This window comes from Peromyscus eremicus, chromosome 7 (genome assembly GCF_949786415.1).
Source record: "Peromyscus eremicus chromosome 7, PerEre_H2_v1, whole genome shotgun sequence".
NCBI lineage: Eukaryota > Metazoa > Chordata > Mammalia > Rodentia > Cricetidae > Peromyscus > Peromyscus eremicus.
Window position 1 is genome coordinate 17,111,253 of NC_081422.1, and position 23,534 is coordinate 17,134,786.

Sequence of the window (23,534 nt, forward strand, 5' to 3'; positions counted from 1 at the left end):
GCAAGGCTTCAGGAGGGGACGTACCGGGGGTGTGGCAAAGTGCGTGACCTCCCAGGCTCTTAACACAGATAAGGGCCTGCAGGGGCTCGCCTCGCGCCTGCGCGGTGAGATAAGGTGGGTGTGGTGAGTGCAAGGGAGGAGGGAAAGTGCAGGGCGTGGCCAGAGAGCAGGCCACGCCCACCGTATCCGGGTGCTCTGGGCCGCCAAGATGGCGCTGGTTATAGAATCCCGGGTACCTGCAGCGGCCGGAGCCGGGCCCGGGAGCTCGGCGCCCGGTACCGAGTAGCGCTGTTCTGGCCGCGGGGCTGCGCTCGAGGGTTCGCAGTTCCCCTGACCTCGGGGGACACCTGCGTCCTTCCTCCCCGGCGCGTCCATGAACTCGGTGTCGCCGGCCGCGGCGCAGTACCGCAGCGGGAGCCCGGAGGACGCGCGCCGGCCCGAGGGTCGCCGGGCGAGGGGACAAACCCGGATCCCGGATCCCAACAGCCTGGGACCCTCGGGGTCGGGCGGGGCAGCTCTAGGATCGTCTGGGACCGACCCCGCCGAGCCTGACGAGGTGGACAAGTTCAAAGCTAAGTTCCTGACAGCCTGGAACAACGTTAAGTATGGTGAGGAGGGGGTGCAGAGGTGGGTGGCAGAGGGGTCAGAGCGAAGCAAACCAAACCCTCTCCTGCGGATGATCCCACCTGAGGGAGTCACCAGCAGGTCCTCCTCCCTGCTCAGTCGGGGACCTGGGACAGGTTGGATAGGAATCCTTTTCAAGCCCCGCCCATTGCTCCTGTTTGACCTTGGCCAGATTTCGCCGCTTTCTTGCGGTCTGTTTACTCCCCTTCTAAAATAGGTGCAATAGTAAGAACAGAGCTAGCAGGTGGTGTGGTTCACGCCTGTAATCCCAGCACTGGGGAGGCTGAGGCAGGAGGATTATCAAGAGTTTTAGGCTAGCATGGGCTACATAATGAGTTCCAGGCTGACTTGAGCTCCTCATGAGACTCTGCCTCAAAAAAATCGGAAAACGGGGGGGCTGGAGAGTTGGTTCAGAGTTAAGAGAGGCCTGACTGCTCTTCCAGATGACAGGGTTCACTTAGCACCCACATGGCAGCTCACAACTGTCTGTAACTCCAGTTCTTGGGATCCAACGCCCTCACACAGCCATACATGCAGGCAAAACACCAAAGCACATTTAAAAAAAAAATCAGAAAAGGGCCAGTGAGATGCATCAGTACTTAAAGGCATTGCCGCCAAGCCTCAGGACTTCAGGTCTATCCTGGACCCACATGGTGGAAAGAGAGAACCAACTCCTACAAATTATCTACCCTCCACACCTAAGGCGTGGCACTTGTCCACACATACACAGGCTCACACACAAAAATGAAATGTACTTTACACATTTTACAACAAAAATCAACAGTCAGAATAGAATGGCCCCGATTCCCTGAGTCAATGGTGGACCCTTATGAAGGTGTAACTAAGCACCACCTGTGTTTTAGACAGATGTGGCATGGATTTTGCACAGCTGCCCCTGAGATCCCAGCTAGGACCAGGCCCATTTCACCGTTGGGGAATGGAAGGCCCATTGCTGATACCTGAGTGCTTTAAGTTGCTGGGAGCTGCCCCGTGTCTCCCCAGGTTGGGCAGTTAAAAGCCGGACCAGCTTCAGCAAGCTCTCCAGTGTTCACCTCTGTGGGCGGCGCTACCATTTCGAGGGAGAGGGTAAGATGTCCAATCTGGGACCAGGGTTGGGGAGTCTCAGGGTTCTCCTTGGTTGGCAAGCTGACTAGTTGGCTCTCATAGGTGACATCCAGCGGTTTCAAAGAGACTTTGTATCTCGACTATGGCTCACATATCGCCGGGACTTCCCACCCCTAGCTGGGGGCAGCTTGACCTCAGACTGTGGCTGGGGATGTATGTTACGAAGTGGCCAGATGATGCTGGCCCAGGGCCTGCTCCTGCATTTTCTGCCTAGAGGTGAGTTGGGTATGTGTGTGTGCGCGCGCATGTGTGTGTAGGCTGTGGAACAGTGCCAGGCCAGGCTTTTGAGTCAGCTCTTTAAAATTGCTTTCAAACTGAGAAGTTGAACAGTGCATTGGAATCCCAGCACATGAGGCAGGATTTTGAGCTGCAGTATCCAGTCTGAGTACATAGTGAGTTTCAGGCTGGTCACTGGGATAAGTAAGTGTGTGTGTGTGTGTAATGTATGTATGAATGTATGTATGTATGTATGAATGTATGTATGTGTGTATGTATGTAAAATGAGACTTCAGTCGGGTGTGGAGCTAGAGCCTGGGGACAGAAGTGTAAGGTTGGTTCCCTGGGCTACATGAGAATCTGTCTCAAAAAATTAGAGAAATAATTAAGGAGGCGTGCTCCACCATGCCTTTAACCCCAGCACTTGGCAGGCAGAGGCAGGGGGATATCTGGGAGTTTGAGGTTAGCCTGGTCTACGGAGTGAGTTCCAGGCCAGCCAGTGCTACACAGGGAAACCTTGTCTTGAAAAACCAAAATAAATAAATAATTAAAGATGGCTCAGCTGTTAAGACCATTTGCTGCTCTTGCAGAGGACTCAGGTTCGATTCCTAGCACCCACGTGATAACCTCACACCCATAGGTAACTAGTTTCTGGGGTCTGACACCCTCTTCCCATCTTTTTGATACCAGGCTCTCGCAGAGATCTTAAATACTTGGAGGCAAAACACTTCTGCACATAGGCTAAAAATGAATAAATTTTTATTTAAAAAAATGGGTTTGGGTTGGGGATTGAGCTCAGTGGTAGAGCACTTGCCTAGCAAGCACAAGGCCCTGGGTTCAGTCCTCAGCTCAAAAAAAAAAAAAAAAAAAAAAAAATGAGTTTTATATGTGTTTCAAAATGGTAGGTCAATTTGGAATTCACATGAGTATTAGAATTATGTGTTGCCGGGCAGTGGTGGCGCACGCCTTTAATCCCAGCACTTGGGAGGCAGAGCCAGGCGGATCTCTGTGAGTTCGAGGCCAGCCTGGGCTACCAAGTGAGTCCCAGGAAAGGCGCAAACCTACACAGAGAAACCCTGTCTCGAAAAACCAAAAAAAAAAAAAAAAAAAAAAAAAAGAATTATGTGTCAAACAAGAGGAAGTAGGAAAGTTGTCCCCCAAACACACCACCTGTCTTAACTACAAATTTCATCTCTTCTGCAGACTGGAGGTGGATGGAGGGCACAGGCCTGGCTCCCCCTGAGATGTCAGGGCCAGCCTCTCCCAGCCGCTACCGTGGGCCTGGTCGTCGTCGTGTGCCCTCACGATGGACCCAGGGTACACTGGAGATGGAGCAGGATCGTTGGCACCGGCGGATTGTGTCCTGGTTTGCTGACCATCCGCAGGCCCCCTTTGGGCTACATCGGCTAGTGGAGCTTGGGCAGAGCTCTGGCAAGAAGGCGGGAGACTGGTACGGGCCCTCTGTGGTGGCACACATCCTCAGGTGAGAACCTTTGCAGGGCAGGTGGGAGCTTCTCCTGACCCCAGGGACTCAAGCCTGTCTGCTTCCCTGCCCTCAGGAAAGCTGTGGAGAGTTGCTCGGAGGTCACCCGCCTGGTGGTGTACGTCTCTCAGGACTGCACAGGTGAGGCCGGGAGCAAGCTGCACCTGGACCCAGCGCTGCCCAGGCCCTCATTGCTCAGGGGCTGACGCAAGTTCCGGGGTGGAGGGACGTTGATATCGATTCCACACCTGTGGAGGTGCATTCAGGGTTCCCTCTCCTGCAGAACCTAGAACAAGTCAGAATGGAGGAGTCAAGACAGGAGCTCCTCTTCACCCTCCTTCATGCCTGTCTCACTTTGAACAATCTCCAGTTATTTTTTGTGTGTTTGGAAACCTGTGTCACGGTGTGCGTGACATTGCGGGGGAGTGGGTATTCTCCTGTGGGTTCCAGACATCAGACTTGGGTCATCATCTTGGCAGCGGGACCATCCCGTCAGCCCTGCTCACTCTTAACTCTATGAAACTATTCTGGTGTGCTGGCAAGTCTGGGCTCCTCAGGCCCATCAGGTGCCAGAGGTTAGTGACTCAGTGGTCCAAAAAATCCTGGGTTGGCAAGATGGCTCCGTGAGTGAAGGCACTGGAAAGGCTGGCAGCTTGAGTCTGAACCCTGTGGCTGGCGAGGAAGCTGTCCTCTGACCCTGTGTGTGCTGTGGTGTGTACACTCTCAGCACGGGTCCACACAGACACACAGTCAATGCCTTTACAAAAGGGCGGACAGATAAAGGCTCATTTGGCAAAGGGTTTTGCTGCTGAGCCTGAGAAGTGGATTGGATTCCTGAACCCCAAGGTCGAAGGCGAGAGCCGACACATCCAAATAAATAAAACAGTGCTCCCAGCAGACTGACCAAAGGTTAGCTATTGCCTTCTTCCCGGTTGTCAGCGAGTTGTACTTGGGTAGCTTTGTTTATGTTGTGATAAGGTCTCTTGTAACCCAAGCTGGCCTCAAAGTTGTTATGTAAGAATTGTGGGAATAACCTTGACCTCCAGACCCTCCTGCATGTAGAGGACTGCAGTTTAAAAGGGGCCTTTTGGGACAGGAGTGGTGGTGTACACCTTTAATCCTAGCATTGGAGGCAGAGGCAGGCAGATCTTTGTGAGTTCTAGGCCAGCCTGGTCTACAAAGTGAGTTCCAGGAAAAACAGGGCTACATATAAGACTCTGTCTCAGGGCACTGGCAGTGGTGTTCCACTCTTTTAGAGAGGTGGATCTCTGTGAGTTCGAGGCCAGTCTGGTCTACAGAGTGAGTTCCAGGACAGCTAGGGCTACACAGAGAGATGTTGTCTCAAAAAAAGAAAACAAAAAAGTGGTGGTGGGGGTGCCTCTGTGTGGAGTGAGCAGGTAGCTCGGTTGTTCTCAAGAACTGAGTTCCATCACCAGAATCTAGGCATGGGTAGTAGTGCAGACGGGGTAGTCTCTGGGGTTCTCTAGTAGCCAGCCTAACCTAAGTCCTAAACCAGGCAGGACGGGCAGTAGTGGCACATGCCTTTAATCCCAGCACTCAGGAGGCAGAGCCAGGGGGATCTCTGTGAGTTCAAGGCCAGCCTGGGCTACAGAGTGAGTTCCAGGAAAGGCGCAAAGCTACACAGAGAAACCCTGTCTTGAAAAACTAAAACCAAAAACCAAGGTGAGGTGTTCCTGGGGGACAATACTCAAGATTGCCCTCTGACCTCAAGTGCCCCACACAGGCATGTACACACATATATACACATACAGGGGCTGGGTGGGGGCTGGGATATAATTTAATAGTAAGGGGTTTACACTCACTCACAGAGCTCTGAAATTCATCACCAGCACAAGAAGCACTCAGAATCCCTGCATTATTGGGGTTATGGCTCAGCTGGTAGAGCAGTTCTCTGTCATGCATAGAGCCCTTGGGTTTCATGCCGAACACTGTGCAAGCCAAGTTTGGTGGCACACACCTGTAATCTCAGCACTTGAGAGGTAGAAGCAGGATGATCAGGCCTCACAGTCATCTGGCTATTTGAGAGTTCTAGGCCAGCCTGGGACACGTGAACTCCTCAGGTCCTCAGTCCCCAGGATTGTCCAGGACTTGGTGCACTGGGAAGACATGCTCTGCTGATGACGGCATTGCTCCTCAGGAGCTGCAAGTGGGATGTGCTGCTGGGGGTAGAAGGCTGGTAGAAAGTGACCTGCTGCCACCGCCCTGTCCCCACAGTGTACAAGGAGGATGTGGCACGCCTGGTGTCCCGGCCAGACCCCACGGCTGAGTGGAAGTCTGTGGTCATCCTGGTACCTGTGCGCCTGGGTGGGGAGACCCTCAACCCCGTGTATGTGCCCTGTGTGAAGGTAAGCGCCTCCTGGGGGGGGCACCTCTGCCGGGATCCTTCCGTACTTAACAGTTGGGGGTCAGCCATGGGTGTCATTCTTGGGACCTGTCTGCTTTATCTGTGTGTGTGCTCTGTGTAAGTGTATGTGGTGCATACACATGAGTGTGCACACTTGGAAGTGATGGGAGACACAGGATTTCTGTTCTGTCACTCTGCCTTATTCCTTTGTGACAGGGCCTCTCACTAGCCTTGGAGCGGGGGTGGCAGCCAGCATCCCCAGTGACACCCCATTTCTGCCCCCCAGCACTGGGTTAGAGGCATGTGTGGCCGTTCCCAGCCTTTTCCCTAGGTCCTGATATTTTGAACTCACGTCCCTGTGGTTGGTCAGCAGGTGCTTTTATCCTTTGAGCCATCTCCCCAGCACCCCCCTTGTTTTCTGAGACCGTTATAGTCACATGCTACCATGCTTTTGACACAGGTTCTGGGGACTGAACACAGGTCCTCATACTCAGCGCTACCCACTAGTGAAACAGCTGCAGTAGATCCATTTACTATCCAGGGGGCTGGGATCCAAACACAGTGAAATGAGCCGATGTTGGGTAGAGGGGACATTCTGTTTGAGAACAAGCTGGAATGTTCTGGAAGACTGGGGAAGGAGCTCAAGGTGGAGCTCTGTGCCAGGTTGCATTCACACTTAAGTGTAATCCCAGCACTTGAATATATTTTCTTATTAAAAACAGACACATCCTCCTGTCCAAGCACTTTAAGAGGCTGAGGCAGGAGGATCTAGACTCCAAGGCCAAACCCAGTTACACAGCAAGTTTGAGGCCAGCCTGGGCAGTGAAATATATAGTTTCATTCTTTAATTCCAGCACTTGGGAGGCAGAGGCAGAGGCAGGTAGATATCGGAGTTTGAGACCAGCCTGGTCTACACAGCGAGTTCCAGGATAGGGAGGACTACATAATGAGACCCTCTCAGAAAAACAACCTAAACTCTCTTAAGAAGGTATGCAGCCATTTCTGTACTCTTCCATCTGACAGCCAGGTTTCTGCTCTAGGATTTCAGTGCTGTCAGGCTGGGTTGGTTAGCGGATGGCTGCTCAGTTGGTCCCCTGGCTTCACAGACTCAGACCTGCTGCTGTTTGTTCAGCCCATCTGATGCCAGCTTTCCCGTCTCTACAGGAGCTCCTTCGGTCAGAACTCTGCCTAGGCATCATGGGGGGCAAACCCCGGCATTCGCTGTACTTCATTGGCTACCAGGGTAAGCCACAGCCCCTTTCCTGGGTCCCAGCCCTCCGCCTTCCTCCTACCCACCCTGGTTTACATTTGCCCCTGCCCCAACCGCCCACAGATGACTTCCTGCTCTACTTGGATCCCCACTACTGCCAGCCCACAGTGGATGTCAGCCAGGCTGACTTTCCCCTTGAGGTGAGCTGGTGGCTTTGGGTGGGAGCTGCAGGCACAGGCACAAAATTGGGGTACCTCAAACCTCTCTTATCTGCCCAGTCCTTTCACTGCACCTCGCCCCGCAAGATGGCCTTTGCCAAGATGGACCCCAGCTGTACCGTAGGGTTCTACGCTGGGAACAGGAAGGAGTTTGAGACTCTCTGCTCGGAGCTGATGAGGGTGAGCTGTAATCCCTGGGGGCGGGGTGGTAGAGCCCTTGCCTACCATGTGCTAGACAGACACTGGGTCCCACACTCAGTCCTAGGACAGTAACACAGTGCACATGCTTGACAATGGCAGCGGACATCAAGGTGGACAGACTTCTTCAGTCCAGGAAGCTCAGCCCGGAACAGATGAGAGCAAAGTGAAGGGTGCCTGAAAAGGCTTGGGCCACTGCTGGGGGGTGGGGTACCTGGGAGCTCATCACAAGTTCCAGGGCAGCTGTTCACAGGCTGGACAATTAGTTGTGCATTGTCTAACTGCTCAGCTGGTTCCAGAAAACCCTGAACTGAGACCACTCTCCTTCATCCTTCTGCAGATCCTCAGCTCCTCCTCAGCCACAGAGCGATACCCCATGTTTACTGTGGCTGAGGGCCACGCTCAGGACCACAGCCTGGATGCCCTCTGCACCCAGCTCTCCCAGCCCACACTGCGGCTGCCTTGCACAGGACGCCTCCTGAAGGGCAAACGGCCCAGCTCTGAGGACTTTGTGTTTTTATAGTGGGAAGGGATGGGGAAAGATGCCAGACTATTTATTTTTTTATTTATGTCATGTCAGGTATGGGATCTAGAACTCCGATGGCAGTGCTGGATCCCCTGTCCTCATGTCCCCCATCCTCCCCAACACAGCTGACATCTGTCTAGGCCCCCAGCTTGGGGCTGTGCCCTTTAGCTGCCCCCATGCCCCCTCAGGAGCCAGGGATGGAGAGTGGGCTCCAGGGCACTCACTCAGGGCCTGATTCAAGTTCTGTAGCCTGCACTGGATCACTGTACTCACTGGTCCCAAGGTCCCAAAGCCCCTGTCCTGGGAGAACCGACTGGCTGCTGGGTGGAGGCTGATAAAGACGCAGACTTGAACACGCTGGGGTTGCTTGACTTTTCAGGCTGTTTTATACACAGTTCGGACAGCCTGTTTCCACACTGAGAAGAGACAGCCAGCGTCCTTGCGTACAGGCAGATTATACAGGTTGGGGGAGGTAACTAGTCAACAGCTTGGTTGTAGAGGTAGCCTGCTCCCTTGGCCCTCAGGGGTGGCTCTGCTGTTTCCTCCTCTGGCGGCCCAATTGGCGGAAATGCAGCCTTTTTGGGTTGAGACCAAAGGCCTGCAATCTCTGTCGGCTGAACTTGTGACCTCCAAGTGTCACCGTGGGACCCAACAGCCTGGCCTTCTTGTTCTTGTGCCTCTGGGAAGCTGGCTTCTCTGGGCAGGGTGTGTGTGTGAACTCTTCTTCCTTGGCTACTTGGAGCTTGTGGGAAGAGGTCAGAGTCTGAGACCCATCAGCCACGGACAGCTGTCCCTGTGGGCTGGCCTTGCCCTGGGACTTCCCTGTGGCTTCTGTGGGCATTTCCATCCTACAAGAGAAAAAGTCAAAGTTCAGGTCAGCTTGCTGTTCAGAACAGGCAGTGATTCCCCCATTTTTCTTTCGTTCTTTTTGTTTGTTTGAGGAGGGTATTGTGTAGCCCAGGCTACCCTCAAACTCTGTGTACCCAAGGATGCCCTTTAACTTTTTTGTTTGCTTGTTTTTTTTTTTTTTCTGAGACAGGGTTTTTCTGTGTAGTTTTGGAGCCTATCCTGGATCTCACTCTGTAGATCAGGCTGGCCCACTCAGAGGTCTGCCTGCCTCTGTCTTCCGAGTGCTGGGATTAAAGGCGTGTACCACCACCACCCAACTATCCTTTAACTTCTGATCCTGCTTTTTTTAGGGGAGTGAGGTGTTGAGAGGGTCTCACTAATATAGCTTTGGCTGTCCCTAAGCTCACTGTAGACCACACTGACCTTGAACTCAGATCCATCTGGTTTATACAGTCCTGGGATAGAACCCAGGGCTTTGTATGTGTTAGGTAAGCACCCTGCCCAGCCCCAGCCTGTTTTGTTAAGATAGTCTCGTTATGGAACCCAGATGGCCTCAGCTTCCTGAGACAACTGTCATAAATATGACAGCCACAAATTAGCTGGACCAGCCGAAGCCCTTTGGGTTAGTCAGCTCCTTGTAACTTCAGTGAAGTTAAGAGTTATCTGTCTCGCCACCAGGGTGGCGCACGCCTTTAATCCCAGCACTCGGGAGGCCCAGGCAGGTGGATCTCTGTGAGTTCGAGGCCAGCCTGATCTATAGAGTGAGTTCCAGGAAAGGCGCAAAGCTACATAGAGAAACCCTGTATCGAAAAAAAAAAAAAAAAAAAAGGTTATCTGTCTCACCTGAGTTGGGGAAGGAATGGCAATCATCCTTGTAACAGGTAACAAGCCTGTGAGGTGCTTCTAAGAATTTATTTTGTTCAGGCTTTGGATGAAACTCAGGACTTCAACCATGCTGAACCACCTCACTAGGTGTGGTGGTGTACACCTTCAATCCCAGCACTTGTGAGGCAGAGGGAGATCTCCGAGTTTGAGACCATCCTGGTCTACACAGGGAGCATCTGGTACACAGTCTTTACTCCATGACGACAGTCTGTTGCTGTGGACTCAGGGTGGCTTCAAATTTATCCAACTCAAACCCTGCCTCTGCCTCCCTAGTGCTGGGATTACAGGTGTGTGTCCAAGTCCTCTGATCCTTATTCTGAGTGTTTCATGCATGAACTCAGTCTGAACCATAATGTCTCCTTACTGAGAGGGATGGTGCCTGGTCTAAAGAGGACATGGCTGGGTGTCAGCTAGCCGGGCTGCTGCCATCCTCCCCAGGGCCCAGTGCTTACTCTTCCCGGCACAGAGATTTGAAGATCTGCCTCTTCTTCCATAAATTCTGGGCCTTCTGGCTGTACACCCGCTTCTCCTGCATCTCTTCCTGCTCTGACCTGTGTGTCAGAGGTGTTCCAGAAACTGTCCGAACTGGGTCCCACACCCCCACCACCCTGCTGTCACCTGTACATGCAGGTCTTCTTCAGGGAACACCAGCGGTTCAGTTCCTTGTCATCAGCTGCAAGGATCTGCATGGGAAAGAGTGTCTACTGTGGGGCCCTGGGGTCTGCCTCTTGAGACTCACTCACTCACTCACTCAGTGGGGATGTCAACTGAGCTCAGTGTTTTCCCTGTGTTTGAGACAGGGTCTTGTGTAGCCCCAGTGGGCTTGGATTTCCTGATTTCCCTGCTTGTACCACCATGCTGGCTCTATTTTGGAAAGTCACTGTATAGGTCAGGCTACCTTGTAATTCACAGTCGTGCCCTACCCACCGCAGCTTCTCCAGTGCGGGCCTACATCAGCACTATTTCAACTCCTCTTGGTTCAAGTTCAGACCCTGCCTCTCCAGACAATGTGCACCTCCTTCCGTTCTCTGGACTCCTCTACTCTCCTGTCTGCCCTGGTCCTAACCTCCTCAGTGCTGAGTCCAAAGTCGCAGGGCACCACAGTACGGTACTTGAAGCGACAGGGCAGGTCGTCGATGATGTCCTCATAGTCCAGCCGGTAGTACTCGTCCAGGTATTCCTCAAAGGTCTTGTCCCCTGCACACGGGACAATACACAGCCAAGGCATTGAGTGTTCAAGGCCCTGTGAGCCATGCTCCCACACTCCCCATCATGCCTTGTGTCTCACCAGGGTCAAACGTGGGTTTCTGCTGCCCCACTGCAGCTGCAAAGGGAGACTTGCGCTTCTTCTTGCCTGAGGAGGGGGCCTCACGAAGCTTCTTCCGAGGTTGGCTGGGGTCATAGTCAGCGTCCATCTATCAGGAAGGGCTGGTTAGATCAGGCCAGCTCTAAATGCCCTCTGGGAGGCTCCAGTCCCCTACCAGGGACACTCATTGTTCTTAAGGTCTCACAACCCATGCTGGCCTCAAACATGCTATGCAGCCAAGCCTTGAGCTCCGCCTCTCAGCCAGGGCTTTGTTCATGGAAAGCTGCTCTGCCTACCGCACCCTACTTGGAGCTCAGCCCAGTGGCACTCACGTTAAAGTCAGGGTCCTCACAGTGCAGCTCCTGCTGGCTCCAGGCTCCATCTTGTTCAGGTCCACCCCATGTGTCCCAGTTCCAGTCATCTGCTTCCACAGAGGACAAAGTGAGGACTGCCGTAGGCTGCACAGCCGAGCCCTGGTCCCCCTGCTTTCTGAGGACACCCACCTTCAAGCCCTTCCTCTTCCTCAAACTGTGGCTTCTCTTCCTCCGCAGTGCCATAGAAGGCATCTCCAAAGCATTTCTGCAAGGGAAGGCCAGGCCTAAGGACAGCAGCACCTGCATGCTTCCCCATGCCAACGCCAGCATGCCTCACCAGCCTACTGTTCAGTGTTATGAGAAACGGTTTCATGTAGGCCAGGCTGGCCTCATACTCACTAGGTAGTAGAGGCTAGCCTTGACACTATGATCCACTTGCCCCCACCTCCTGAGTGCAGGGATTATAGGTGTATGAATGGCAGTTTTTTGCTTTTAATGAGACAGTCTTTTAGCCCAGGCTGGTGATCCTTCTGCCTCTGAACATGCCCAACTTTATGTGGCTCCCGAGCCTTCCAAGACATAGCTCCTTGAAAGAGTCTCCTTTCAAGGTGTGTTGGGATCCTCCACATCACCACCTGTTGTCTAGGTTGCATTTCACACAACTACACTGTGTTCCAGCTCTGCAGGATTCAGACCTGCCGTCATCTGTGCCCTATGACCTAATCACTAGTCAAGACTCAACTGAGCTGTCATCATTTGTGATAGGCCGAGAGGAAGTTTCCTCCAAGATCCTACTCCACTAGATATGGTACACACCTATACTTAGCACTGTGGAGGCTGAGCCCAGGAGATCATGAATGAGTAGCAGGCTAGCCTAGGCTACAGAATGAGACTGGAGCTCAGATGGTAGGGTGCTATCCCAGCATGCACAAAGCCCTGGCACCATCCCTAACACTATAATCCACACCTGGAGCCACAGCTGCAATTAGGATTCAGGGAGGCGAAGGCCAGGTATCTCCATCACTCCCCTGATCCCTGAGTCTACAGGGACATGTCAGGAATGGTGTAGGCTCTTGATGACAAAGAGGCTGGGACTGGAGAAACTCTGATATCCACTGGGGCATGGCAAAGGAAAGCATTTCAGCCTTTACTTGTACTCTGTGCACGTGTGGGTGTTCTGCCTGCCTGTGTGTCTATGCCACATGCAATCCTGGTGCTCCTGGAGGCCAAAAGAATCAGATCCCCTGAGACGAGTTACAGTTGTGAGCTGCCATGTGGGTGCTGGGAATTGAACCTTGGTCTTCTGGAAGACCAGTCAGTGCTCTTAACCCCTGAGCCGCTCTTTAGGCCTATCTGCATTTATTAAACACCTTCTATATGCGCAACCCTGAGCAGCTTCTCACGGTGATTCTTACAGCCACCATGAGCAACAGCAACTGGCTCCCCTCTATTGAGAAACCAAAGCTGGGAACTGAGAAGCCCCTAAAATAATAAGAGAGCAGACATCTCCATAGTGCTCCTCCTTTGTTTTTACCAAGCCTACCAATGCCCCTTCAGCCTCCTTCCACAACTTCCTAGGCTTGGCTAGTGGCCTCTTTGGGGCATGTCACAGTACCAAACCTTTTCTGTTTTGTTTTGTTTTTGTTTTTTTTTGTTTTTTTTTTGGTTTTGAGACAGGGTTTCTCCGTGTAGCTTTGGAGCTTATCCTGGAACTCACAGAGATCTGCCTGCCTCTGCCTCCTGAGTGCTGGGATTAAAGGCGTGTGCCACCACCACTTGGCTCCAGGCCTTTTCTTACAGATCTCTCAGTACCTGTTTCCAAAGCATGATGCTATGTTCTCCCAATACAACAAAGGTTACTGGCTCAGAAGACGAGCTGAAGGGCTAGTCATAGTGCATTTGTAGAGGGGTTCTATGGTCCTATCCCTACATCACCAAATACACCACAACAAAAACACTCAAGGACTATGAGATGGCTCGGTGGATAGAAGCACTTTAGTGTGATCCCTGGAACCCATACGGCAGCCAGAGAATCAGTGCCACCAAGATATCCACCACATAAATGCCATGGAACATGTGACACCTCTAACATGTAAATGTTAAATAAAATTTACAGCGAATAGATAAATTCAAGATTCAAGCCAGGCATGGTAGCACACACCTGTAACCCAGTACCTGAGAAGCAGAGGCAGGAGGTGGTAAGATGGAGGCCAGCCTGGATGTGTGGTGAAAGTCTTTCTCAGAAAACCAAAGGAAATCAAGACATCCTGACGTATGTCCATGACTCGGTCTGAACTCCTATCCTCCTTGCGTCACAAAGCCAGGCTTACAGAATTGTATCTAATGCTATCTGTCTGGAACCCTCTGCTGACGGCAAACAGAGGCGGGGCCTGAGTTACAGCCTCCCAGCCCCACAGTCATTAAGAAAACAAGACTAAACTGTGCAGTGTGCTACTCTGGGTTATTCATTAGCTTTGTGGGGTTTTTTACCCCTCATTTTTGTGGCACTGGGGCTGGAACTCAAAACTAGGTAGTGGCTCTACCACAGCCATGCCCCAGTCCCTCACTGGGGATTGTAGGCAGGGTTCTACCACTGAGCCACACCCCAGCCCCTCACTGGGAGATTGTAGGCAGGGGCTCTACCACTGAGCCACACCCCAGCCCCTCACTGGGAGATTGTAGGCAGGGTTCTACCACTGAGCCACACCCCAGCCCCTCACTGGGGATTGTAGGCAGGGTTCTACCACTGAGTCACAACCCAGTCCCTCACTGGGGGATTGTAGGCAGGGTTCTATCACTGAACTGTGCCCCAGCTCTTCACATGCCTCCCCACTCCAGATATTATTATGTAGCCAAGTGCTGATCTCCAGCCCAATATGTACCCCAGGCAGGCCTTGAATTCATGATCCTCCTATCCCAGTGCAGGAGCTCTGTATACAACCCACAGTTCCTGAGCACGGATCCTTCTATCCTTTCAGGTCAATTCCTCCCATCCATCCTTTCCTTGGCCCAAGGCAGTGCTCCAGTAAACCTTACAATGCAGGCAGGGGAAAGGTTCAGAGAGGCCAAGTCATTTCTGAGGCCACATAGCCAAGAGGTGACCTCTGGTCCCACAGACAAGTTCCCAAGCAGTCATACCTGCATGAGCTGGTCATGCTGGGCAGGGTCAAAGTCATCCTCCAGGTCCTGCTCCTCAAGGCCCAGTGTCTCGTTGCCAGTGACCTGCCGCAGCTTCTCCAGCTTGGCCAGAATCTCCTTCCTCTTTAGGTTCTTGAACTGTTTCAGCTCTTCCTGCTTCCTGGCCTTCTCCTGTGGGTGAAAGAGGCTCAACATTCCTGAGATAGAGTCCCGCAAACAGGGCCTCCCAACACAAGCAGTTTTCTGTTCTGAGACGGTCTCAGGTAGCTCAGGCTAACACTGAACTAGGGATCCTGCTCCCTCCACGTCCTGAGCTCTGAGAATACAGGCACTGTCTGCTGTACCCGGTTCCTTCAGGGATCCCTTCAGTGCTTGGATGAAAACTGTGCTTTGTGCACAGGCAAGTACTCTAGCCACCAAGTGGCAGTCTGTGTTTTGTTCGTTTATGAGACAGGGTCTCACTATATAGCTCAAGATGGCATAGAACTCTTCCTGTAGACCAGGGACCCTGAGGTTGTGGTGACCTGCCTCTGCCTCCCAGTACTGGCAATACAGGTGCATACCACCATGCCAGCTTAGTTTTTCTATTTAGTGTATTGTTATTTTTCACACAGGGTCCTTGTAGCCCAGCCTGGTCTAGAACTCAGAGATTCTCGTACCTCTGCCTCCTGAGTGTTGGGATTAAAGGTGTATGCCACGAGCTTCTTCTTACTATCTTCTGTGGAGATGGTGTAATTAACTATGTTCCCCAGCTTGGCCTTGAATGCTCTACCTACCTCGGGCAGGCCTGAAATTTTCAATGTCTGTGCCTTGGCTCGAGGGCTGGGGACCGCTGGCATGCACTGCCACACCTAGGCATACTCACCCTCTTCTTCCGCTCCCTAGTCTCTTCCCTCTTCTCCTTCCTGCGCTCATCCTTGCGGCGCACAGACGATGCAATGCTACGTGGGTATGTCTTGACCTGTGGGCAGGGGAGGAGACCAGAGGACCTCAGAGATGATATGGGGTGAAGGGCCGGACCCAGGGCAGCCATGTCCTCCCTGACCCAGGCCTGGGCACACACTGAGGCTGAGTCAGGCTCCTCAAAGCGGAAATTGTACTTGTGTTCAAAGTCTTCCTGCTTCCTCAGGAACAGTTCCCCTTCATCCGAGGAGTCGTCCACTGCCAGCTGGACTGGGGGGCCTGGAACCCTGAAGGATATGACAGAGCAAGGCTCAGGGACACTGAAGAACCCGGTCAGACATGAACTCATTTTATCCCCACAAGACTCTACAGCAGGGGATGGTGAGATGATTCAGCAGGTGCTTGCTGACAAGCCTCAGAGTCTAAGCTCAGTCTGCGGGGTCCACATGGTGGAAGGAACTGACTCCCATAGGTGTGCTGCCCCACCCTGCAAATACATAAATGTAATGAAGAAATCAAAAATAATAGTAATAATAAAAAAAAAGCTAGGCGGTGGTGGCACATGCCATTAATCCCAACACGTGGGAGGCAGAGGCAGGCGGATCTCTGTGAGTTAGAGGCCAGTCTGGTCTACAGAGCGAGTTCCAGGACAGCCAGGGCTACAAAAAAAAACCTTCTCTTGAAAACCCCAAGCTCATAGTGCCCACTGTTGCCTGGCCTAGATGCTGGAAAATAACTGAGGCACACCCTGGGAAGAGGCGGTGGCTGCTCACCCCTCCTCCTCCTCCTCCTCTTCTTCCTCCTCTTCGTATCGTTTGTTGAGAATATAATCCCTCAGGAACTGCTCCCCCTCATCCAGTCCTGGGCTGTTCCAGTATTCCTTGAGGTGTGTCTGTGGGGAGAGAGGGTGGCACAAGCTCAGTCCCTGGAGGGACATGAAGGTAGCCTGCGATGGACCTCAGGAACTGAAACTTCACACCTGACCTAGCACAGGTCCCTTTTTCCTTTTCTGTAGCTCAGGCTGATTTTGCACTAACTGCAATCCTGTCTTAGCCTCTTGACACTGAGATTACAGATCTGGGCAACCACACCTGGCCTGTATTAGCCTTGTTTTATTCACTGAGGAACTCAAGCCCAGAAATTGTTCATGTTTATCCTTAAAAAATGTGCCTTTGTTTTTGGTGCTGGGGCTGGCACCAGGGCCTTGTGCATGCTAGGTAGGCACTACCCTTAAGCCATGACCAGCTGCTCACTGGAGGGTTCTGGAAAGATGCTCTACCACTGAGCCACACTCCAGTCCCTCTAGTGTCCTGGGGTATCTAGAAGCGGAAGGTGAGACAAAGTTATCACAGGCTGTTCGGCCCTGGGGACTGCATCTGAGGACTTACCAGTTCTTTCAAGGACTCGGTGCCGTGAATCTCCTTCTGCCCCTTCAGCCACTCAAGGTAGTCCACTTCCTCCTGGGCCTGCGGAAGGCCAGCAGTGAGTTCCTCGGGAATCCAGCTGCCCGTCCAGGCATCCCAGCAGATCCCAGGCACTAACCTTTTCCTCTCCACTCTTAGTGTGTTTCCGCAGCAACCCAGAGGCACCTTCCCCAGCACTGTCCTCGTCACTGCTGTCCTCCACGAAAGCTCGGAAGCTGCACACGCCAGGAAGAGATAGATGTCAGCCCTGAGCTCTCAGATGCTCAGTGACACAACAGCACTGTGCTGTTGGCACCGCAGCTGCTCTGTCCCCACCTTACGTCCGGTCCCTGCAGCCACCAACCCCAACCCCAACCCAAGCTCACCTTTCCTTCAGCTGTTTTTGTTCTTCTACGTAACTCCTGGTTGCTGTTTCCTGCAGAGGAGGAACTGATGTGGGCCTCTGGCCAGCTGTGAGCCCTCGTGCCCCCAGCCAGCCTCTGTTCCACCTACCTTGAGCCTGGGGTCAAAAGTCTCCCCGTCAGAGTCGTCCTCGTCAACGTATTTGCTGTACAGAGAACAGGAGAATTTAGAACAGTGACGATGCACAGTAGCTCAACCCACAATGTCTTGACTTTACAATGGGTTTATTGGGCATTAATGTCTATTTAGTATTTACTTTTCCCAAAGAAATCTTTTATATGCGAATGTATGTAATGTGTGTGTCTGTCTCTGTGTTGCATGTACATGGCTGCAGAGGCCAGAGGTGTCAAAAACAATAGAAAAAAATAGAGAGCCATAGAGGGCATATGTGGCCTTGACTGGCCTAGAACTCACTATGTAGACCAAGGTAGCCTAGGACTAATAGAGATCACCTGCCTCTGCTTCCAGAGCACTGTGACTCGAGGAGTGTGCCGCCATGCCCAGCCCCCTCCCCCGTTATTTGGAGACAGTAGCTCTCACTGCTCACTGTTACAGCTAGGCTGGTTCCACCAAGTTCCCTCAATCCACTGTCTCCGCCCCTCAAAGCTGGGGTAACAGGTACATGCTTGGCCATGCCCAGCATTTAACATGGGTGCCAGGGATTTGAACCAAGTCCTCTAGCTTTAACAGTAAGTGTTCTTACCCACTGAGCTATTTAGTCTACCCCAGCCCCTGCCAGCATGTAGTTCTACCTGACTTCAAACTTATGAGGACTCTCCTGCTCCTGTCTCTTACAGGTATGTGCTCCTGAGACTGGCTAGCACTCTTTAAATACATTTCTACTTCACGATATTTTCCTTCCTTTTTTTTCAACAGTGTTGAGGAGCAAACCAATAGCTTTCCACATGACAGACAAGCAGTCCACTGAGGTCTATTCCCCGACCCTTGTATGTTTACTATTACTTATGTGTGTGTATGTGCATGTGTTTATATGCCACATGAGTGTGGATGTCTATAAAAGAAAAGGGCCAGAAAAGGGGTTGGATCTCTTGGAGTTGGAATTACAGGCAGGTGGTAGCCACTTGATGTAGGTACTGGGAATTGAACCCATGTCCTCCGGAAGAACAGCAAGACTTCCCGCCCCGCCCCTCCAGAAAGGATTTCTCTGTGTAGCCCTGGCTGTCCTAGAACTCGCTCTGTAGACCAGCCTGGCCTGGTACTTACAGAGATCCACCTGCCTCTGCCTCCCAAGTGCTGGGATTAAAGGAGTGTGCCACCATGGCCCAGCTCTAAGTTTTATTTATTTTTTACTTTACTTTTATTCCATGTGCATTGGTGTTTTCCTTGAATGTATGTCTGTGTGAGGGTGTCGGATCCCCTGGAACTAGAGTTAGAGACACTTGTGAGCTACAATGTGGGTGCTGGGAACTGAACCTGGATCCTCTGGAAGAGAAGTCAGTGCTCTTAACCACTGAGCTAGCTCTCCAGTCCCCTCCATCTTCCTACTTTACCTCTTGAGTTCTGAGATTAGAGCTGAGCATCTCCATGTTTGGCCTCAATCTTCAGTGATTTCTAATTGCAATGGGTTTATCAGCACAGAGCTCTACACACATATATTCTCTGTGGTCCTCCTGTCTCCATCCCCATGGGGCGGGGAGCTGCTATGAGCTCCTGGTGGGAGCGGCCTATGACTGTGGGTTGGATCACTGAGACTCTGCTCCAAGGGCTTCCCCTGTGTAGGTTTGGGCTCTTCCTCCTCTCCTCTCCTCTCCTCTCCTCTTCTCTTCTTCTCTCTCTCTCTCTCTCTCTCTCTCTCTCTCTCTCTCTCCCTCCCTCCCTCCTTCCCTCCCTCCCTCCCTCCCTCCCTCCCTCTCCCTCCCTTTTTGCAGACAGGATCTCACTATGTAGCCCTGGCTGGTCTAGTATGGAAATTAGGTTGACATCAAACTAACAGAGATCAGCCTGCCTCTGCCTCCCACACCCTGGGATTATAGGCTGATGTCATCATATCTGGAGATATTGGGCTTTCTACCTGTAAAACCCTAAAGAATGGGCCAGCAAGATGTCTCTGCCTGGAGAGGCACATCCTGTACAAGCCAGAGGACCTGAATTCAAGACCTGGGTAGGAGAGAATGGATACCAGAGCTGTCCTCTGACCTCCATATACCTGCTGTGGCATAGCACATGCGCCCACCCACTGCTCTCCTTACAACAGTAATAAACAGTTACTGTTTACAAACAGTGGCAAGATGGCTCAGCAGGTATAGGCTTTTTTTTCTATTACCTAACCATCCATCCATCCATCCATCCATCCATTTATTGGTTTTTTTTGAGACAGGGTTTCTCTGTGTAGTTTTGGTGGCTGTCCTGGATCTCACTCTGTAGACCAGGCTGGCCTTGAACTGCAGAAATCCACCTGCCTCTGCCTCCTGAGTGCTGAAATTAAAGGCGTGCGCCACCACTGCCCAGTTCAGTCAGGTAAAGGCTCTCAGTGCCAAACCTGCAGACCTGAGGTTTGATTACTGGACCCATATGGTGGAAGGAGGCAACAGAGTCCCAGAATTTATCCAACTTCTACATGTGCTGTGGAAAATAAATAGATTAAGAACGTTAGGGCTGGAGAGATGGCTCAGAGGTTAAGAGCACTGACTGCTCTTCCAGAGGTCCTGAGTTCAGTTCCCAGCAACCACATGGTGGCTCACAACCATTTATAATGGGATCTGGTGCCCTCTTCTGGCTTGCAGGCATACATGCAGGCAGCATGCTGTATACATAAATTAATTAAAAAAATAAAAAACAGAATGTTAAATTGGGGGTTGGAGAGATGGCTCAGAGGTTAAGAGTACTAGCTGCTCTTCCAGAGGCTCTAGTTCAATTCCCAGTACCCACACGGCAGCTCACAACTGCCTACAGCTCTGATTCCTGGGAATCTGACACCCTCACACAGGCATACATGTAGGCAAAACACCAATGCATATTTTTAAAAAAATGTTAAATAAATAAATAAAATTAAGAATGTACCCGGGCGGTGGTGGGGCACGCCTTTAATTCCAGCACTGTGAGGCAGAGCCAGGTGGACCTCTGTGAGTTCAAGGCCAGCCTGGTCTACAGAGTGAGTTCCAGGAAAGGCGCAAAGCTACACAGAGAAACCCTGTCTTGAGAAAAACAAAACGAAACAAAAGAATGTTAAAAAGACCAGGTGGTGGTGGCGCACACCATTAATCCCAGCACTCAGGAGGCAGAGACAAATGGATCTCTGAGTTCCGAGGCCAGCCTGGTCCACAGAGTGAGTTCTTAGACAGCCAGGGCCACACAGAGAGACCCCATCACAAAACAAAACAAACAAACCAGCACCAACAAAACCCCGGAACCCCTTTACAGTCCCTAGAAAGCTGGAGGCTGATGGGGGACGAGGGTCCCCTTACCCTTCTTTCTCTAAGATGACCTTCCTCTCGTAGTCCTTCAGGTACATGGGCTGTACTTCCTTCTGCTTCCCGGAGGCTGCCGGCTCCTCCTCACTCTCTGAAGATGAGGTTTCGGCTGTGGGCCAATGAGAAAATACCTATTCCTGCTCCCAACTTCCCTCTCCCCATGGGCAGGACTGGGAGCAGACAGGAGTTGTGAATCCCTCCCAGCCACTTCCAATTGTAAAACAGCAAATCATCTTTACCCTGTATTTTTCCAGGGAGAGAGTATAATGTAGACTAGGCTAGACTAAAACTCACTATGTACCAAAGAAAGAATCCAATCAACCAAACAAAAGGTTTAGGTGCAGATATAGTGTCGGCCTTGCAAGGCCCAGCCCCTGTCCAATTTCAGTTATGTGCATACACCTGGAACCCCAGAATTCTGGAGGGGGGAGGCAGGAGGATCACAAGTTCAAATCACATTCTTGGCTACATAGTAAGTTAGAGGCTAGACTAGGTTACATGAGAAACTATCTCAAAAATAAAAAAGCATTTCAGACCTGGTATTTTAGACTTACAAATTCATAGAGAGGGCCTTTTAAAAATTTTTTAAAATTTTTATTTTATGTGCATTGGTGTTTTGCCATGGGTGTCATGTCCCCTGTAACTGGGGTTACAGACAGTTTTGAGCTGCCATGTGGGTGCTGGGACTTGAACCCGGGCCCTCTGGAAGATGGTTAAGATGCTCTTAACTGAGCCATCTCTCCAGCCCCATACGGTTTTTTAAAGTGAATGTGGATGCCAGAGGTCACCCTGTATGTGTCATTCCTCACATGCCATCCACTCACTTTTTTTTTTTGAGACAGGGTTTCTCTGTGTAGCCTTGGCTGTCCTGGACTCACTTGGTAGCCCAGGCTGGCCTCAAACTCACAGAGATCCACCTGCCTCTGCCTCCCGAGTGCTGGGATTGTGGGCTACACTGCCACTCTGGTGTCTGGCACCTCACTCAGGATGGGAAACAATCCATCAACACTAAGGTACTTAGAGAAGCAGCGCCCTCCATACCTGTTCTCTGATAGAAGGTAGCATCTTTCTGGTAAATTCGGGGGTCCTTCTTCTTCAGCAAGGACAGAGTCCTGTAAAAGTCTCTCTCCTGCTGGGGGTCAAACTCCTAGAGCAGGAAAAGGAATGGGCTGACTTCAGAAGGTGGGCGGGCGGGCGGGCACAGTGTGAGCAGGGCTGGTGAGGAGGACAGGAAACCGCCAGGACAGGCAACCCTGAGGCGTCCTATGAAGAGAAGCAGGTAGGGGCACTGGACCTGGGCAGGTGTGGCCAGACAGAGGGCAGGGACCATGGGTAGAGTGGGGAAAGGAGGTACATCCTCAAAAGGGCAGGGTGGGCCACTGAGCAGGGGCTCTCAGAGTGATCCTCTTGGGTGGACCGCCTGAAGGCTTGGCTACTTGGCTACGTTGGATGAAGCCAAGATTAGAGCTGCCATGGGAAAGCAGAGGTGCCCCCCGCGGTCTAGGATGCATCACAATGACGGCTCGTGGGTTTTAGAAATGGGAAGGGTGGTTCTCAGCGGACAGAAGGGTTGGTGGGGTCAATCTGTGATGATGGAGGATAAAGCGATCATAAAGCAGAGGGGATATGACAACCCTTAGCGGTGGGTAGGGCATTGTCTGTCACTTAAGGGATGGGGGAGGTGTCTTGGAACTACCTTAGGGCTCTACTGGGTTAGGGGAAGTTTCCTTCTGCAAATTGATGGGCGGCCTGGAGTCAAGTAGTGATGATATGGTGTCTCCTAGATATGAGGAGGGTATAACTGCTGGTAACCCAAGGGGCCAGGGCGTGGGCCAATGTGATTAAGGTAGGGTGCTCTGTCCTTTTGGGGAAGCAGGGACGATTTGGCAATACCCTAGGTACAAGGAGCATGCTGCTTGTTACTCAAGGGGTTGGGATGCAGGTCTTGGGATGTGCCTATGGGACCCCATGTGGTTAGGGTCAGACTCCCGCTGTGTACCTAAGTAGGGGTGCTGTGCGAGGCCTGTGGCCAAGTTAGTAAAGTAGGAAGATTAGCGACCACTGGGAAGGGGCTATCTGTCACTCAAGGGGTTAGGAGATAAATCTAGAACCATTCCCGTAGGGTAAGGCACTCCAGTGCGTCCAGATGAGAGATCAGCGGATGGGAGGCTTGAGATCTCTTCCAGAAAGAAGGGTGTATTTGGCGATCCCTGGGTTGGGGGGAATGCCTGTCCTTCAAAGGAGGGGGGCGGGTCTTAAGGGCTCCCGGACAACCCAGCCTGGTTAGGGAAAGCCCCGAGGACGTCTGGGTAAGATGGGAAGCCTGGTCGCGGAAGCTTACCACACGCTCGTCGCTGGAGTCAGACTCGGAGCTGGAGCCGCCGCCGCCGCCGTCCGGATCCCCATAGCGATCCTTCACTGTGGGGTACACACGGGTTCTCCACAGCCACCGCCACCAGATGCACCCCCAGCTCCCCACACCCCTGCCTGCGCAGGCGCCCCTCACTCACGCCGCTGCAGTTCCTCACGCTCGCGGTAACGGCTGTAGCGTGCGGCAAACGCTGCGTTCACCCTCAGGGACCCGGAGCCGTGCGGTTCCGGCATGGCGGCTGTGTGGCCTAGTGCGCACGCGCGCAGGGCCCCTCCCGCGTGACCTCCTCGAGGCACGCCCACTGGGAGCACGTCTTAAAGGAGCAGGACCCCAGACCCGCCCTGCTCCACCCCCGACTCTTCCGGGACCCGGTTGGCCTTTTGCTCCGCAGGCCACACCCACCACGGGCCAAGCCTCTGCGGGGAAAGGCCGCAGGCCACCGCCCACCCTTCTCCACCCTGCCGGCTCCCGGCACCCAGCTGACATCTGGGGGCCCCTTTCTCCACTCGCGGTTTCCTGCCTCCCTTCCGTTCCGACAGCACCCGA

At 52.4% G+C, this 23,534-nt stretch overlaps 2 protein-coding genes across 2 annotated transcripts; one reads left to right on the top strand and one right to left on the bottom strand.

Annotated features, from left to right (window-relative positions):
• Nucleotides 1-208: 208 nt before the first annotated feature.
• Nucleotides 209-9,142, top strand: Atg4d (autophagy related 4D cysteine peptidase). Its single transcript, XM_059267422.1, has 10 exons — nt 209-608; nt 1,627-1,710; nt 1,792-1,965; nt 3,169-3,448; nt 3,525-3,589; nt 5,684-5,814; nt 6,978-7,056; nt 7,147-7,223; nt 7,302-7,421; nt 7,780-9,142. Exons 1-10 carry the CDS (start codon nt 374-376, stop codon nt 7,960-7,962), a joined length of 1,428 nt encoding a protein of 475 aa, XP_059123405.1. The 5' UTR covers nt 209-373; the 3' UTR covers nt 7,963-9,142.
• Kri1 (KRI1 homolog) lies at nt 7,988-23,260 on the bottom strand. The gene is made up of 19 exons (XM_059267425.1): nt 23,128-23,260; nt 22,959-23,035; nt 21,659-21,764; nt 20,612-20,726; nt 17,277-17,331; nt 17,150-17,199; nt 16,903-16,999; nt 16,749-16,826; nt 16,134-16,252; nt 15,521-15,647; nt 15,323-15,418; nt 14,458-14,628; nt 11,509-11,584; nt 11,338-11,426; nt 10,988-11,114; nt 10,766-10,896; nt 10,318-10,382; nt 10,152-10,250; nt 7,988-8,813 (listed from the first exon to the last, which is right to left on the bottom strand). Exons 1-19 carry the CDS (start codon nt 23,219-23,221, stop codon nt 8,486-8,488), a joined length of 2,100 nt encoding a protein of 699 aa, XP_059123408.1. The 5' UTR covers nt 23,222-23,260; the 3' UTR covers nt 7,988-8,485.
• Between the last annotated feature and the right edge of the window lie 274 nt (nt 23,261-23,534).